The sequence below is a fragment of the Aquarana catesbeiana genome, linkage group LG03, assembly GCF_042186555.1.
Source record: "Aquarana catesbeiana isolate 2022-GZ linkage group LG03, ASM4218655v1, whole genome shotgun sequence".
Classification (NCBI taxonomy): Eukaryota; Metazoa; Chordata; class Amphibia; order Anura; family Ranidae; genus Aquarana; species Aquarana catesbeiana.
The window spans coordinates 340,861,457-340,880,412 of NC_133326.1; the positions used below are offsets into that span (position 1 = coordinate 340,861,457).

At 40.0% G+C, this 18,956-nt stretch overlaps 1 protein-coding gene across 2 annotated transcripts in view; it reads left to right on the plus strand.

The window, feature by feature from the left end:
* Positions 1-2,941: 2,941 nt before the first annotated feature.
* PDE6A (phosphodiesterase 6A) overlaps positions 2,942-18,956 on the plus strand; it is a 178,351-nt gene continuing 162,336 nt past the window's right edge. For both annotated transcript variants that reach the window (XM_073620560.1, XM_073620561.1), the window contains exon 1: positions 2,942-3,663. In XM_073620560.1, the coding sequence (XP_073476661.1) occupies positions 3,190-3,663 (474 nt within the window). In that variant the 5' untranslated portion in view covers positions 2,942-3,189. The remainder of the gene's footprint in view (positions 3,664-18,956) is intronic.

Genomic DNA, 18,956 nt, shown 5'->3' on the forward strand with positions numbered 1-18,956 from the left:
GTCGTGCTGAGCTGTATACCCTGATCTGTGAGGCTGAGCTATATACCCTGATCTGTAATGCTGAGCTGTATACCCTGATCTGTGTCATGCTGAACTATATACCCTGATCTGTGTCATGCTGGACTATTTACCCTGATCTTTGTCGTGCTGAGCTGTATACCCTGATCTGTGTCATGCTGAGCTGTATAACCTGATCTGTGTCATGCTGAGCTATGTACCCTGATCTGTGTCATGCTGAGCTGTATACCCTGATCTGTAATGCTGAGCTGTATACCCTGATCTGTGTCATGCTGAACTATATACTCTGATCTGTGTCATGCTGGACTATATACCCTGATCTTTGTCGTGCTGAGCTGTATACCCTGATCTGTGTCATGCTGAGCTGTATAACCTGATCTGTGTCATGCTGAGCTATGTACCCTGACCTGTGTCATGCTGAGCTGTATACCCTGCTCTGTGAGGCAGAGCTATATACCCTGATCTGTAATGCTGAACTGTATACCCTGATCTGTATCATGCTGAACTATATACCCTGATCTGTGTCATGCTGAACTATATACCCTGATCTGTGTCATGCTGAACTATATACCCTGATCTGTGTCATGCTGAGCTATATACCCTGATATGTGTCATGCTGAACTATATACCCTGATCTGTGAGGCAGAGTTGTATACCCTGATCTGTGTCATGCTGAGCTATATACCCTGATCTGTGAAGCTGAGCTATATACCCTGATCTGTCATGCTGAGCTGTATACACTGATCTGTAAGGGCTGAGCTATATACTCTGTCCTGTGATGCTGAGCTGTATACTCTGTTCTGTGATTCTGGGGCTGTATACTCTGTCCTGTGATGCTGAGCTGTATACTCCTGACAGTATGGGTGGAAGCAAGTGGAATACAGGGAACGGAGTGGGTGGATTCTGTAAGGGGTGGGGCTTATGATAGGTGGGAGGGGTCAAACCGGAAGGGCGGGGTCTGGCACCCCCCATCCTAAAACGTCACCATCCGCCACTGGTCTGCTACCCAAACACTCCTAAAGAAGTGGTGAATACCGTAAAACATGTTGAGAGTCATCGACTGCCTACATGTTCCTCGTTACTGTCATTGAAGGGACTGTTTTGATATTCCTGTAATTTCGGTTGTATGTATGAGATATAGAAACAGCGGTTCAGTCTATTGTGAGCTTATGCCCTTCTATGGGCATTTCTTTTCATAATCCTTAAATGTTGGATGTTTTTTAATACAATGCTTTGTAATAAAACGTTTGTATGATTTTAACTGAATTGCTTTTGTGATGTCCATGGTGGTATCAACAAAATCTGTACTCCTCAATATTTTTTCTTTTTGACTAACCCAGATGAGAATGATGTCCCTTGCCCCACTCCCTCTCCTCCCGCAACCTCCTGGGACACATCACATGTCCCAGGAGGCTGTAAGACCATACACAAAATGCTGCATGAGCTTACACATGCACAGTGGGAAGAGGCAATGGCTTCCTGAGGAACCATTTCTAAGATGGCAACTCAGGGGACCTGAAACAGTAAGAAGAACGGGCAAGAGGAAGACAGCACTGAACCCCAGGAACTGGTAAAGAATTGATTTTTAAAGTCATCAGCTACAGTGTTTGTAGTCGTTGAAAGAATCAAACTGATGTTCTGCTTTAAGCTTCACTTGTCTTGAAATATAATCATTTCAGAAAACATAAGGTATGCAAATGTATGTAGACCCTACAATTTAAATAATTAGAGAAAAAATAATATACTGTATTTATCGGCGTATAACACGCACTTTTTTCCCCTTAAAATCAGGGGAAAATTGCAGGTGCGTGTTATACGCTGATCCCCTGCGATCCCGAGCTGTCACAACTTCAAAATCGCCGACCGCGATTTGAAAATGGCGCCGCCGGCACCGAAATACACAGAGCCGATCCTCGGCTCTTCTCGGCGGCTCTCGTTCACTTTCGGGTCCACTCGTAGTCCCGAGCGGAGCTATCCGAACCTACTCGGCTAGGTTCGGATAGCTCCGCTCGGGACTACGAGTGGAGCCGAAAGTGAACGAGAGCCATTTTTCGCGGTCGGCGATTTTGAAGCCCAGGATGGCAGGGACAGAGGATCGAAGGCTGCACTGGGGCAAGGCTGCACTGGGGAAGGCTGCACTGACAAGGCTGCACTGGGGAAGGCTGCACTGGGGAAGGCTGCACTGACAAGGCTGCACTGGGGAAGGCTGCACTGGGGAAGGCTGCACTGACAAGGCTGCACTGGGGAAGGCTGCACTGACAAGGCTGCACTGGGGAAGGCTGCACTGACAAGGCTGCACTGGGGAAGGCTGCACTGACAAGGCTGCACTGGGGAAGGCTGCACTGGGGAAGGCTGCACTGGGGAAGGCTGCACTGGGGAAGGCTGCACTGAGAAGGCTGCACTGACAAGGCTGCACTGACAAGCCTGCACTGACATGGCTGCACTGACATGGCTGCACTGGGGCAAGGCTGCACTGAGAAGGCTGCAATGATGGGCATTTAAATGTAAGTTTTTTTCCCTTCAACTTCCCTCCTAAAAGTTTTTTTTTCCTTAAAATTCCCTCCTAAATTGGGGTGCGTGTTATACGCCGATAAATACGGTATAAACATCATAATCATTATAGCTTGCTGATATATATGTACAGTAAGTCTGAATGCAATATAGAGAATGTAGCTGCATTTGCATCTGTGAAGTTATCACAGCATTTTACCCGACAGACAGCAAGGGAGTCTCCGATATCATTATGCGTTTTCCTTTATAAACATACTGTGTTTCCTAATCTGCCAACTGCAGTGGATTCTGTATCACTGACAATGGGGTTCAGTTTTTAATATGATTGGTTACTGGATTACAGAGGTATCATGTGACCATTTAAAATGATCAGAGTAATCCCCATTTCACCTTCACTATTAGAGGAATAATGCTGGCCTTGCTAAGAATCATCTTACACGTATGCTTCCAAATCAGGCTTACAGCTCAGAACAAGGAGATGGCATGAGCTGAAGATCTCCTTCTGTCCCCTGAAGGAGAAATACCCAGGGGATACCTAAATTTCCATGGGGATTTATATATGTTTTTTATTTTAGATATTTTCATGCTCTGACCCATCTCTGCTGGATTTAGAGGCATTTCTGGGAAGGCACACCGTGAGCCCATCATATTGTACTCAACATGAGCGCGCTGACGGAGGAGGCAGTAGAGAAGTATTTAGATGCCAATCCTGCTTTTGCCAAAACTTACTATGACAATAAATTCAGATCTGGAATTTTATTTGAGCTACTGAGCACTGAAAAGACCAATGTGGACTTCAGCACCTATCATGATCTAAGCAGTGTGGAGGAAAGCGAGATAGTCTTTGACCTGATTAGAGGGTTCCAGGAGAACCTCAATGTTGAAAGATGTGTCTTCAATGTACTCAAGAGGCTCTCCTTCATTATTCAGGCAGACCGCATGAGCTTGTTTATGTTCCGTATGAGAAACGGTACAGGCGAGTTAGCCTCCAGACTCTTCAATGTACACAAGGATGCCACCATGGAGGAATGCCTGGTAGTACCAGACTCTGAGATTGTTTTTCCTTTGGATGCTGGCGTGTTGGGGTTTGTGGCACAGTCTAAGAAAATAATCAATGTTGAAAATGTGACTGAGGTGAGTAATATAATGGAAAATCTTCTTTAAATGTAATCCAATGTAATTTGCCAATGTTATTCCTTATGGCTTGTAGGAAAAGAATTGCTAAAGCCTATAGGCTATTGTGTATATCTACTAGTAAGTCAACGTAACTGTACAACAATAATGCAGTGCATGAGTTTAAACAGGTCATGTACAATACACACTAATATCTAATCTGGGATTAAATCCTTTCTTTATAAAGTAGTTGCACCAAAAGGCCATGCAGAGTGTCTGTGTCACACTGCAGAATGGAATGTATTTTCTTAGAGCTTTGCCTTGCTTCACCTGAATAGCGATATAGTTTCCTGTCTGCTGGACAGCAATCAGCTTTAGAAAAAAGTGTGTAAAGGGAAGTTTGGTTTTAAAAACACAGTGACCAAGTAACTTTACCATGACAGCAAATATGCTCTTATGTAATTCAATAGAAGCCCTGCAGAGCTAAATTGTGTCTGAGTAGATAATCCCATTAAGATGATACAGGTGGAAGGCATGTCAAGGAGAGTCACATTATAACTATTATTGTTCTAAAAATTTTAATTCGTCCATAGAAGCATGTTATCTTTATTTATTTATTTTTAATAAATACTTGTAGGCCTGCCGTGCCTGTATATTTTAAATTGATAACTAAGACGATTATCTCAAAGCTCACCATACCCACGGGAATAAATTGTTGAATTCAGTCATAAGGAATATCATTACAAGATGTTCATTCATTGGGGATCTATTTAAAAAAAGACCAGCAGGGGATTTTAAAGTACTGGTATTGACTGTCAGAATCACAATAAATCCATGTAACGTTTCTTTCTTTTATAATTCTGTAAATACCAATATTGTGACACTTTGCTCAGGTCTGGTTATTGGATACCAGGATCTCTATTCCTTAATTTTATCATTACATCATCAGTATCTAATAAAAATCACAAAGGCCCAAAACATAGCACTGGTGATCAGACATTAAAGTTTGAAGAGACTTGATCTACAGCCATAACTTCTTGCACTGTTGTAAGGGCTCCATTGGAATAAGCAGCAATTCAGATCCCTCCTGTAGAACATATATCTTCCAACCTATTCTTCCCTAGTCGGACTGTTCCTGGCCCACCCATTGGATTTCAGTTCTTTTATTCACAGGAGCTCATAATCACATGTGAGTGTTACCTAGGGTGGTCGGCATGTAAATGCAGTCTGCCTAGGAACTTCCACTCCTCCAGACTGACATCTGCCCACCAGTGAATTTTGATTTTTGCACAACTCCTTCCAAGAGTCAGCCCACTGCTTGTATCAGGGCTGAGGGCTCTTCAGAGAATTGCTGAGGCAGGGGGGCTGTGTTGTTTTCAGGAAGCTATGTACAGCACCTCCCACAAGCCATGATCTGCCTCCATTGCAGAGGGAAACACACAGGGGTCAAGTGATGATGTTACTGAAACCTAAATAAGATTTGCAATGAAAGTAGAAAGGTTTTATTTTAAAATGCCATTACCATGTTAATGAGAGTAAGGGAGGAACCAGGGGAAACAATTTTTATGCCGACTGAACTTCAGCTTTAAGTGGACATGCAGAGACTAATTTTATCTTCCTGCCTTTGTAACCATCCTAACCAACAGCCAACAACATAAGATTAGCTATCACAAGGTGTGTGAAAGTGTACCTTCATCAGTAAGCAATCCAGCCACTATCAGTTTGCTGTTTTTTCAGGCACATCCATTTAGCACATACCATACCATACCATTACCCCATTGTAACTAGAACTAGGTTTTATGGTTATAGTATAACAGAGGCCCACTTCTCATAATTAACATAACACATTGGTACAAGTATATTTTATTTGTCAACATAATTCTTGGCACAAAGAAGTACAGATGCATCACATTTAACAAACACTTACAACTTATGGCAGATGTTACATAATTGTTTACTTTATTAATGGCTTTTTCGATTTTCTTTATGAAAAAGAGACATTATTGATATAAACAATATGATGCTATAGGCGTATCTATATATAATCAGTGGTATAATTACCCAAGGAGCCAAAATGACTCATGTCACATATACAGTGGCCCTAAACTCTCACAATTATCTCAACTTATTGCAAGTACCGAGTGACATTTTTGGGTTGGTGGCTCCAAGCAGAAATCACTCTTTCCACCCAGTGTCCAGAATTATGGTGACTGCCTAGGGAAAACAAGCTAGAGCTTGAATATTTATGGATCTGAATGTGTTTCTCCACAGAACATTAATGAACTCAATGACTATGTGCAAACTACAATGACATATTCCACTGAATCAGATTCCAGTTTGCTGAAGCCAGATAAGAACATGATGGAAGCTGATTAGTTGGTACAAATTTCACATAGTCACTGCAATTCATGTTTAACCCCTAAATATAGGAAAGGCTCTAAAAAATATGGGATAAAAAATAATGTGTAAATGGCATGGGTAGAACTGTAGTGAACACAGAGGAAACAGCTGCTTCTGGGTCTCTGCGGTGGTCAACCATGATTTCTCCTTAACATTTCTTTATAGATATACATCAGCAGTACATTCTGTTACCACAAAGAAGAATTACGCTTTTTTTACATGCATTTTGTGGTTAGGTCATCTGTTGTGTGAATTTATACTGGGCATATTAGGATTGAAAAAAGATAAATGTTAGCCCAATTGTATAAAAGTAGCACATTAAAGGCAATACTGGTAATGCAAATGGTTTTTCAATATTAGAAGAGCCCAGTTTAGGAAGTGGATCAAGACTCTTTAGCCCATAGAGCTCCATTACACTGTGTACTGTGATTGCCATTTTTCCACGTTGAATGATCTCCATTCTCCAGTCACCACAAGGGCACATAGAAAACATTTTTTTCCTTGTGCCCCATTTACACCACAACTCTGGTGTAATATGCAGTGCAGCGCACTGGAGGTGCATTTTTCCACGCCAAACTGCATCATAATGCACCACACTGTTGTGCAGAGACACTAACAAAGAGTCACGATGTGACTCTTCATACGAAGTTTGAAAAAAATTAAAAGTAAAAGGTACAATGTTCTGAAACTCAAATTGCATCGCCCCCTGATGGACCTCACACAGACACTATCCTTTTTTTCTGCAGGCTCATGTGAGCAAAGCCTTAGACTCTGCAATAGGGATTACAGAATGTTTGGTCCAATTTACCCATCCTTAAGCAGACTCTTACCAATCACGATTTTTTTTAGCTACTTTTACAAGAGAGGCTGAACGTCAAAAATTATCATTAGTTGTAAAGAACCTTTTCCCCAAAATACCTGTTGTTACTCCAAAAAGAAATGCTCCAAAACATTTTTCTGCAGGAAGTGTATTAAGATTGGTACAGGGTAAAATTTGAGGCACTAAATCTGAATTTTTCTTTCTCATGAATTACTAATAAGTAGGGATGAGCTTTGGGTTCGGCCTGATCATTTGTTTGACCACAGCCCATACAGTTTGTGGTGTGAGAAAATAGTGAACTAATGTGGCCATTTGCACCCATAGCAAGTATTACCAACAATGCACTTCCTGACCTTTGAATTGTGGTCAGATGGCTTACAAGGGCCAGTCCCCTCTCTAAAAAGAATCAGGGCTCTCAGAAGCCTTTGTTCAGTGTATGTTGTAGCAGACATGGGGTAGTTGGGGAAAGATGACAGACAGCACTGAAAGCTAGGTGCTAATGCTGGTGTTGACTGTTGAACGTGTCTACATTTATGTTGAGTCACAGACACACTAATCATATGTTGCACAGTGTTATAGCACATTAGGGAGAGTGTTTCCAGGCAGAGTTAGATTATGCTGGTCATTGCTGAAAATGTCAGTAATTACTTTAGTGAGTCACAGACACACTACTGTGTTTTACAAACTCCTATAACAGATTTGTGAGACATCCTTTTTGTGATATATATGACATGACTATTTTGTGATTTTAGTTGATTTTGTATTAAAAGCTGGTTGGTGTTGGTCTTGTTGACAAAATGGAAAATGGCCTAGTCAAAGTGTTTAAAGACCATGTACTTACTCACTACAATATATATAAATATATATATATATATATATATATATTACAGTGAATAAATACACAATAGTACTTTTTTATTGTTTATGAAAAGCTGGCTGGTTTGGGTCCTGTTGACAAATCAGTGTAGTTAAACTATTTAAAGACTGGGTATCTATTCATTTTAATATTCTGCATGCTTTTTACAGTGAAATAACCACACTTATATGCTTATTTCTTGATTTAAAAATGTCTGGTGTGAGTCCTGTTGACAAAGTGGCCTAGTCAAAGTGTTTAGAGATTGTATATTTACTCATTACTATATTTTGCAGATTTTTTTTTACAGAGAAATAAATACACTGCTTTTTGATTTCTTGGTTCAAATATGGGTGGAGTGGGTCCTGTTGACAAAGCGATCACATAGAATATTCCTTTCTCACAGGTTCCTGGAGATGGCCCTGAAGTACATGGGTGCAGGATCATTTCATTAGGCAATGTGTTGAAGGCCCTCTCTTACATGACATGTGCAGCAGGAAAGGCTATCACCTACAGCACTTTTGGGGCCAACTTCTGCCAGTGGTCCAGCATGGACACCCAAAAGTAATGAATGTTATAGGAAAAACAGTTTAAACCCCCAAAAATTCTTATCCTCACCTCAATTTTTAACAAATGCAGCTTCTCTATCACTAATTTACCACACTGTGGTGAAGACCCTCTCTTGCATAACAGAATGCAGACTAGGACCTCAAGTGGATGTTGCTCTATCTCTACCCAGTGTTTCAGCTTTGACACCCAGTAGTTAAAGTGCAACTAAAGTCAAAAAGTTTTTTAATTTTGGACAGAGTGGGGGGGGGGGGATTAGAACGTCTGTCAGGTTTTTATTGCTGTCTGTGCCCCTGTTGGGGAGATTTACCCTCTCTATTGTCCTGTTTATTGTTATCATGAAAAGTAAAAGAAAATCCTAAATTTTGGGTTGTCCTCTAAAGCAGAAATACTCCGGGGACAGTAGTTCTGGTGACAACCAGGGATTCTCTCACTGAAGGGATTTCCTCTTATTTCTTGTTTTGGCTATGGGACAGGAAATGAAGGGGAATTCCCCCAATGGGACACAGATGGCAAAAAAAAAAAAAACTGACCGGGGTTATAACCCTCTCTTACTCTGCCTTTATTTCTACTTTAATGAAAGTGATTGTTTGTAAGCAATTTTTATGGCCTTGCTGTTCCTGTCTGCTGTCTTTATTTGACCAGAGCAGGGGCAGCCTTACTACAAAAAAATTCCAAATCAATTATTTTATAAAATAATAAACAAATGCTAATCTTGAAATATTGTTCCAAACAAATAACATAGCATACAAAATACTGTTGTCAGGTTGTTAAATGAGTGAGTCTTCACCAGTATTTGGCCCTCAGCACTATCATAGATCATATTTCTGCTCTTTGTATCTTTTCTATCTTTGACTGTTGGCCTCCCACTCCTCAAATAGAAAGTCCTTATCTGGTTCTCTCTGTGCTTGTGAAACTTATTTTTTTTAACATTAGAGGCATTCCTCTCTCTACTCTCTCTTTTGTCTACAAGGTGGGATTCTGTGAAGCCATGCAGCCTCCTTTTATTTTTGTAATATAAATGTTAAAAAAGTGCAGCACACAAAGGGCAGCTTTGTCTGTGTCAGGTACACGTGGCAAACCCAAACCCAACTTGTGTCAGGGTGACCAGCATATGTCCTTGGGTTTTCCCCTTACAGGTATGCCTCCAATCCAGTGCAGCCTGACACCAGATTGAATGTAATGGCAGCTATGGCAATGCTGTAGATGAAAGAAAGGGTGCTTTAAGCACACCTCTCTTGTGCAGAAGTGTGCAGTATGCACCACATGCAGAGGGTAGCTTTGCCGGTTGCAAAAACAAATAGGTGAAATCAAAGCTACCTTGTTGGAGGGTGGCAAGCCTTTTCATATTAGGTGTTAGCCCTTTCGACCATATCTACAAGGCCAGTGGATCAAGCCAGAATCAAGAGATGCAGCAAAGAGATTCTTTGCCGTGTTACCTGTTGTCCCTCTAGGACTACCTCTAACACTTGAATTAGGAAGAGTGAAATGCCTCCTTTGAAACCACCCCAAAGTTCCTTCATTCCAACATTAGCACCAAAACCCTCTTCCTCACCATCATCAACTCAAAACTCCTCCTCCTGACCACCAGCATCTCAACCCTCCACCTCTTTATCACCAGAGCTCCAACAAACCTTCCTTTGCCTGGGCTGTTGCATAGGCTCTTGGCCACTTGGGAGGGATGTACTGTTCCTGCCCATGCTTGCTGTGCTATATGTCTGTGGTCATGTGGATCCTTCCATTAACCATGTGGTCCAGAGATACAGAGACATTATCATTGCACATGTAGGTGGATATGAAGCATGACCTTCTGGGAAAAAATGGCAGCTGGATACAAGCCACAGTGGTGCAGCACAGTTTATAAACTAGGGGGGAACAACTCCACTAGCTGGAGAACAGCAACTGTAATGTCAGCAGTTTTGCCAAGTAGTCTTTGAGACTCTCAGCATATTTTTATTTTTTTCCTGATTCTGTCTGGTCAAGGTTGCTGCTGAGGGGAGAGGTTAGATGACTTACAGCGAGCTTGGCTCTACTTGGCATGATCCTGTGATGACCCACTTTCCTGCAGATGTTCCAGTGGATACAGTTGGCAAGTTTCTTTGAGGGGGGATGGAAAGTGAGGAACAAGGAGGAGGAAATGTGCAGGCAGGGCTGGGCCAAGGGGTAAGCAGAAGATATGGATGGACCTGCTGGTTGGAGATGGTTGGACAGCTCAAGGAAGAGAAGGGTGCTGTGCACTTTGACCCTTTTGCCTTGGGTGCTCAAAGACCTTGTCCTGATTTTTCGTGCAGGCCTTTTGCTGCTGACCAGTATAGTTGCTGCTTCCATTCAACGCATAGTTATGTGTTTCCTCATGCATGTGGTACCCAAATGTCTAGTACTTTTACCACAGCTAATACACTTCAGTCAGAAGCTGCAGACCACAACAGTCTTGTTAGTATCAGAGAACCACACTACAGAACTCTTAAATGTTGCTGCCCATTCACGTGCTCGAGTACCATCCTGATGCTAGCCAATTTCTAACAAACACATACTTAAAATTTATATTTTGAATTTTATGTGAATATTGGAGATGCAGGGATGGGAAGAGTTTCAGGGAATATATGGCTGGGGTTTTTGAAGTGTTTTGGTGCACTCTGTTTTGACATTTTTTTAACTTGACAATGACAGTTTGACTTGACAATTATTAATCAAGACAATGCAGTGTGGTACTGTGAAAAAAGAAACACACAAAGTATACTATCAGACTGTTGTGTCATTGAGCAGTTTGTCTTAAGTCGAAGGCTTAAGAATTAATGAATTCATTATTTATTTATTTATTTATTTATTTTATATAGCTTCCTATAACTGTTTATGTTTTGGCTCTACTCCCATCTCTCTGGGATGGATGTGCTTCTATGCCTAGTGTGCTAAGTTTTAAATAGGAAAGCAGGGGGACTGGCAGGAACACCAAGGATTTCCCACTAAGGAAGCAATGCAAAGAGAACAGGATTCTTTTTAAAACAAGTACTTTGTACAACAGGCACATACCAAGAATATGAAATGTTGGGGTATCAGATTCTTTAACTTGGGCTGTTGACCCCACTGGATTTTGTGTCAATTTTTTTTATTAGTGGAGATTTAGAAAAAAAATCTATACAGTGTGGAGACACTGTAGGTGCTGAAATGATGAAACGTTAAGTAAGCACTAACACTAGGGGTATTTAAGAAATGCAAACTTCAAAATAATAACTTCAGTTTGTCAATTTGGACTGTCCCTCCACTGATCAGTGTCAGAAAGGGTAGCAGGGAACTTAACCTCCTTTTCACCACCAGGTAGAAAATGATAGTGATATATTTATAGCACACCATCACCCTTCACATGTATTAACAGGACATGTAGGTATTACCAAATCACTTTGTTATTTTGAGTAAAGATGTACCTCTCGTCCATAAGAATAAATCTGATCCTTAACTTTTTCAACGGTTACTAGGAGCATTGTAGATGTTTCATGTCATTAGACATTGCAAAGGTCTATTGTTGAAATGTTTGTAAACCCCAACAATGAACTTCTCTTATTTGCTCCTTTTTGGTCTGTTAAATATACCATTGAAAGCATTCTGCTATATCTGTTTGATAAGTGTAAAAACAACTGGCATAACAACCAGCAGCTATTTATCCGTGTTAGTTTTTATCTAAAAAAAATACATGTATTGCAGAGGTAAGCTGCCTTATTTTACATTTTCTGCCTTGACATACGCTTTACTTAGAGCATCCTGTAGACTTACAATGAGTTAAGAAGTTCAGCAAAGCAAAATCAAGAAGCAAGGGCTGCACACATCACGATCAGATATGGCTGCCTTTACATAATTACAAACTATACAGAGAACACTTTTATGAGATTATGAACATTGACTTAGGAAGAATAAACTCACATCTTCATGCCTAACTAAGTCCAGGGTTGCTTGGTAAAAAAGAGTTTTGGATTTTTTTGAATGTTCTCTTTTCAAATGTTTTTTTAAAGTTTAATGACCTATAGTCACTCTGCAAACATTAGGAAATACAGCTGGAATAGCGCCTGTTATAAAAAAAAGTTGTCCCCAGGTAACCCTGTCATGAAAGAAGTTTCCAAAGTATGCATACCTGTAAAATAAGAGAGTGAATATTTTTTTACAGTTTAATTTTTTGGGTTTTACATGCGCTGTAATGTAACAACAAACAAATTCTTCACAAGCTAACAAAGTTGCCTCTTGCTGTGCATCAATACAATAAAAACTTAAGCAGTGACAATTGCATAAAGGTATTTTATGTACATAAAAATATATAGAGAGAATTGGCGTAACATTGGTTTAAAGAAGTTCTGGATCACCAAATGTTAAACAGGGAGGTGTGAGGGCAAATTTAGAAAAGGAATTTGTTTTTCAAAATTGGCTTGCTTCTGAGTTCATATGTTATATTTTACAAAGCGGGATTGCTTTTTTTAATCATCTTCTTCCATCCTGAAAAAGATGGAGACAACTGTTGCTTATAGGTTAGGAGTATCATTTTCCTAGCATAGAAAATTATCCACAGGAGAGATTTAGTATGACTAGGGATTTAGAATTTTCCAAACATGTCCAGCAGGCTTTTCTTGGGATTGGAGAGGATGTGTAGTCATAGGGCTGTTTTGATGACTCTAATAATGAGAGGGAATATTTACTTTTCAGGTTGAACACCACTCCATTAAGTAAAAGTCATTATCTGAACTTTGCAGTAAAAGGAACACTTCTGGGAATGTTGATCTGCTAGGTCTGACATATTTCTCACTGATTCCCCCTCTAACCTCCACCTATTACAGGATACAATAGTGATGTGAAGGTCAGCAGAAGGGATCAGTAAAAGCTGTGGGGAACCCAGGAGATCAATATCCCATGAAGTGTCTGTTTTAGTGTGGATTTCAGAGGAAGAAATCTACAGTAAATACTAGTGTTCTGGCAGTGCAGGTAAAAGGTACATTTTTTCTCTCTTATTTTGCAGGTGCAGTTGTGTGAAAAAGTATTTGCCCCCTTTCTGATTTTTTATTTTTTTGCATATTTGTCACACCTAAATGCCTCAGATCATCAAACAAATTTTATTATTACACAAAGATAACCTGAGTACAATACAAAATGCAGTATTGACGGTTTCATTTATTAAGGCAAAAAAGCTGTCCAAACCTGCCTGGTTTTATGTGAAAAAGTAATTCCCCCTAAACCTAATAACTGGTTGTGCCACCTTTGGCAGCAACAACTGCTATCAAGTGTTTGCGATAACTGGCAATGAGTCTTTCACATTGCTGTGAAGCAATTTTGGCCCACTCTTCTTTGCAGAATTGTTTTAATTCAGCCCCATTGGAGGGTTTTCCAGCATGAACGACCTGTGTAAGGTCATGATACACCATCCCAATTGGATTTAAGTACTGGCTTTGACTAGGCCACTCCAAAACCTAAATTTAGCTTTGTTTGAACCATTTGGAGGTGGACTTGTTGTTGTGTTTCAGGTCATTGTCCTGCTGCATAACCCAAGTGCACTTGAGCTTAAGGTCACAAACTGATGGCCGGACATTCTCCTTTAGGATTTTCTGGTAGAGCTCAGAATTCATGGTTCCATCAATTATGGTAAGTCGTCCAGGTCCTGAAGTTGCAAAACAGCCCCAGACCATCACGTTACCACCACCGTGTCTGACTGTTGGTATGATGTTCTTGTTATAAAATGATGTTTTAGTTTTATGCCGGATGTAACGGGATGGACACCTTAAAAAATGTTAAAATTTTGTCTCATCAGTCCACAGAATATTTTTCTTATATCTTATGCCAGCGCCTCCTGCTTCCCACATTGCCATTTTATATACTTTTGTGATCACTTTTTTATACTTTTTTATACTACATGGTATTTTACCTCAATAAACCTCTCTTGGTTGACCTACGCCATGCGGAGTTCCTTTTTCTCTTTTGTCCTCATGCTTGAGCACTGATGACCATCTTTGGACCATTTTCCCCTTTGGAACGGTTTGGCGGCCGATAGCTTTGGAACTTTCGTTTGGAACTATCTCACAACCTCATACGAATTTGAGTCTGCGGCCTGCAGATCACCGTCCAGTCTGGGCATCACCTCAATACTGGGGATCCAGTATCCCAAAGCCTTTTAGACGCTCTGCCGTACGGTATGTGCGTCCAACTGATCCGGTAAGAGTACCCATCCTTCTATATGAATGTCTTCTGTCTTTTGGTGTATATTCCACTTCGGTTGAAGATTGAAGAGAAAGCTCCCCATTATTGAACACTTTGCATGTGGACTTTTGGTTCTTTTATTGTTATTATTTCACAGCATTTTGGGATTTACTTCATATTTACATATTTATATATTTATTTTTATATTTATTTTTTTTTGTATCCATTTCGCCCTTGTGCTTGAGGGGCTCATATATATATATATATATATATATATATATATATATATATATATATATATATATATATTCACTTATTCACTTTGACATCATTATTCAGCACTACACTTTCAATATTTCTCACAGAATATTTGCCTAAAAGTCTTGGGGATAATCAAGATGTTTTTTAGTAAATGTGAGATGAGCCTTTGTGTTCTTTTTGGTCAGCAGTGGCTTTGCCCTTGGAACTCTCCCATGGATGCCATTTTTGCCCAGTCTCTTTCTTATCTTTGAATCATGAACACTGATCTTACCTGAGGCAAGTGAGGTCTATAGATCTTTAGATGTTGTTCTGGGTTCCTTTATGACCTCCTGGATGAGTCATCGTCATATTCTTGGAGTAATTTTTGTAGGCCACCACTCCTGGGAAGGTTCGCCACTGTTCCAAATTATCTACATTTGTGGATAATGGCTCTCCCTGTGGCTCACTGGAGTTCCAAAGCCTTAGAAATGACTTTGAAACCCTTCCTAGACCGATACATGTAGATTACTTTGTTTCTAATCTGTTCTTGATTTTTTTAGATTGTGGTATGATGTGTGGCTTTATGTGATCTGTTAGCATGCTTCACTTTGTCAGAAAGCTTCTATTTATGTAATTCAACAGGTCTGGCAGTAATCAGGCCTGGGTGTGGCAAGTGAAATGTAACTCAGCTTTCCAAAAAAATGTGGTTAATCACAGTTAATTCATTATTCAGCATGGGAGGGGGCAATTACTTTTTCACATAAGGCCTGGCAGGTTTGACCAGCTTTTTTCCCTTAATAAATGAAATAATAACTTAAAAACTGCATCTTGGATTTACTCAGGTTATGTTTGTGTAATATTGCAAATTCTTTGATGATCTGAATAATTTAAGTGTGAGAAATATGCAGAAAAAAAAATCAGGAAGGGGGCAAATACTTTTTAACACAACTGTATGCCTATTTAGGATTTTCTTTTTTGTCATGACGGTCGTCTTAAGGTATGTCTAAATTCCAGAACAAAATATAATATGCTGCCATTTACCAGTCCATAAATGTGGTGGCTGGATTAGTTTTCTTTTTTTTAGGAAAAATACATTTTCTGCAAGTACATGTGGATCCATAGCTAGGGACTGGTAGGCTTCAATATATGAAAATGTTTGAAATGTTGCGAGCATCAGTGGCATCAGAATCCTTGCAAACAGTTCTATGATGTCCAGCAGCTGGAGGACAGTGCAGAGGGATGGTTTTCAAGAAGATGGTCATGTCCCTAAATAGTCAAGTGGCCCCTTTCCTCTTTCCTACATTTTCTAGTAGAGGTTTGACACTGCTAAGTAATTCTGTTTAGAAAAAACACGCTACAGGCATCAACCCGGTATCTTTGTTTTCACCCGGTGATTGTTTTTTTGGTAAAAGCGATCCTAGTAGCTAATTAGCCACTGGATCGCTTTTACAGGCAGCAAGAGGAGGACCCCCCCCCTGTCTTTCTGGGCTCTCCCATCCCACCAGGGAACACGGGGTGGCAGCCTGACCACAGAGATCGTGGAGGGAAAGGTCCCTGTTGATCTCTATAGTATAGGAAACCTTTAAAAAAATCGCCACTTCCGGTTTCCTGAACTTAAACAGCGCCATTTTTAAATTGGTAAAGCATCTGATCACACCAATCTTGGTATAATTAGATGCTTGTAATGGCAGAGGCGACATCTGGGGTCTAATAAACCCCAGATCTCTCCATAAAGAGTACCCATCACAGCCTATTGCTTTTTATGAGGAATGTTTGAATTTCTTGTGGCCGCAGTAAAAAAAAAAATTAAGAAAAAGTGTAACCATAAAAATGTCACATTAAATAAATAATAAAATGTGAAAAAAAAATGACAGTGCGCACAAGGGCGAATGCATACATAGGTCGCGCGTGGTGTTTGCATCACATATGTGAGGTATCACTACAAACGGTATAGCAAGAGCAATAATTCTGGTACCAGACCTCCTGTGTAACACTAAACTGGTAAACTGCAAAGGCTTTTAAGGTGTCACCTATGGATATTTTTAGGTACCGTAGTTTGGTGCCGTTCCATGGGCATACACAATTTGAAAGTGTGACATTATATTGTGTTTTTTTTCCCCAAAAAAAATTCATTTGAAAAACCACTGTGCAAATGTCGTGTGACATAAAAATATGCAACATCCACCAATTTTTTCTCTAGAACTGGTGGCCCTCCAGCTGTTGCAGAACTCCAAATCCCATGAGACATTGCAAAGCTGACTGTTACAAGCATGACTCCCACAGGCAGAGGCATGATGGGACTTGTAGTTCCGCAACAGCTGGAGGGCTGCCAGTTTGACACCCCTGCATCTAGGGTCTTTGCTAAAATATATATATATCTATATATAGATATATACATATATACATATATAGATATATAATCTTTGGGGGTTCTAAGTAGTTTATTTAGCAAACAAATGTGATTTTTACATGTAGGAGAGAAGTGTCAGTATTGGCCCGGAAAGTAAGTAGTTAAGGCATATATGTAAAGCTAAACTTGTTTTGGCTACAGGAGGGGATGGTAGAAATCGCTGTTGTATTTTGTTTTGTTTTTTTTTCATCTGCCAATTTCAATATCCATGTCCCATTGTGGAGATTTAACTTTTCCTTTTGTTACATTAAATAAATGTTACATTTCTCCAAAGCCAGGGGAAATAAACTCTAATGCCGCGTACACACGGCCGGACTTTCTGACGTAAAATGTGCGATCGGAGCTTGTTGTCGGAAATTCCGACCGTGTGTAGGCTCCATCGGACAGTTTCCATCAGAATTTCCGTCGCACAAAATTTGAGATCTGGTTCTCAAATTTTCCGACAACAAAATCCGTTTGCGTAAATTCCGATCGTGTGTACACAATTCCGATGCACAAAGTGCCACTCATGCTCAGAATCAAGCAGAAGAGCCGCACTGGCTATTGAACTTCATTTTCTCAGCTCGTCATAAGTGTTGTACATCACCGTGTTCTTGACATTCGGAATTTCCAACAAGATTTATGTGACCGTGTGTATGCAAGACAAGTTTGAGCCAACATGCGTCAGAAAAATGGATTTTGTTGTCGGAATGTCTGATCAATGTCCGATCGTGTGTACGGGGCATTAGACAGCTGTTATGAAAACAGGTACCTGGAATACTTCCTATTTCTATTCCACTGACATCTGTTAAATTTTCGATTTTTCTTTCCCAGTGGCAATGATCCCCAGGACAAATAGAGACAAAAACAGCAATACAACCTATGCATTCAACACGCTTTTCAAAAACTAGAAAAAAAACTGCTTTATATACACTTTAAGAAATGGTTAGAATGTTAGTGATCCAATGGGAACACTTTTTTTTTTTACTAAAGCAGATTAAGAAAATAGAAGCAAACTGTAACATAGAAGTGCCTACCATAAATGGCAATGAAATCTATACAGTGGCATGAAAAATAAATCGGTTCGAACTATTTTTAATTTCATTTTTATTTGGTCTTGAAGTCTAGAAATGTTTTGCCCATCCTGCTACTGCACATATTAAACTAAACATGCAGGGCTACTACCCCCTTGCCCCAATCAGCCCAATAGAAACCACCTGTGTTCTGTATAATTGCCTCTGCAAGCTGCTACACACATGTAATCCAAGAAGAAAGCCAGCATCGAGGTGAAGATCTGTAATCGTGTATCTGTATATTGTGAAGGAACAGTATACAGCCACATAGAAAGCTTACTCATTTTAGCCATGACTAAGGCCTAACTGGCCAAAACGCAAAGGATTTTTATGTGGCTATATACTGTAACCTTAAAACAAACAGATACTCCATTACAGATCTTCACCTGGGTATGGGCTTTCCTTTTGGAATACATCTACTGCACATATTGTGCTGTAGATCAGCTGGCTTTTGAACTGGGAAAGCCAATGTAGGAGCTAGATGATTTACAATGGCCCTTTTCTTTAGTAAATTTAATTGGATAAAAAAAATTTAAGCAAGGTTCAAATCTGCTAATGAATGAAGCATTTGCTATAGTGAGAGTATCATATTGATTGGAAGGAAGGAAGGAAGGAAGGAAGGAAGGAAGGAAGGAAGGAAGGAAGGAAGGAAGGATGAAAAGGAAGGTAGATATTTATTCTACCATTGTTTCCTGCTGAACTCTTTAATCATCCAACAAAGATGAAACGTGAAGGCTTCTTCCCTGATATCTGTTCAACTGTGCATATATACAAAAAAAGGTCACTGCCCCCACCTAAAACTGG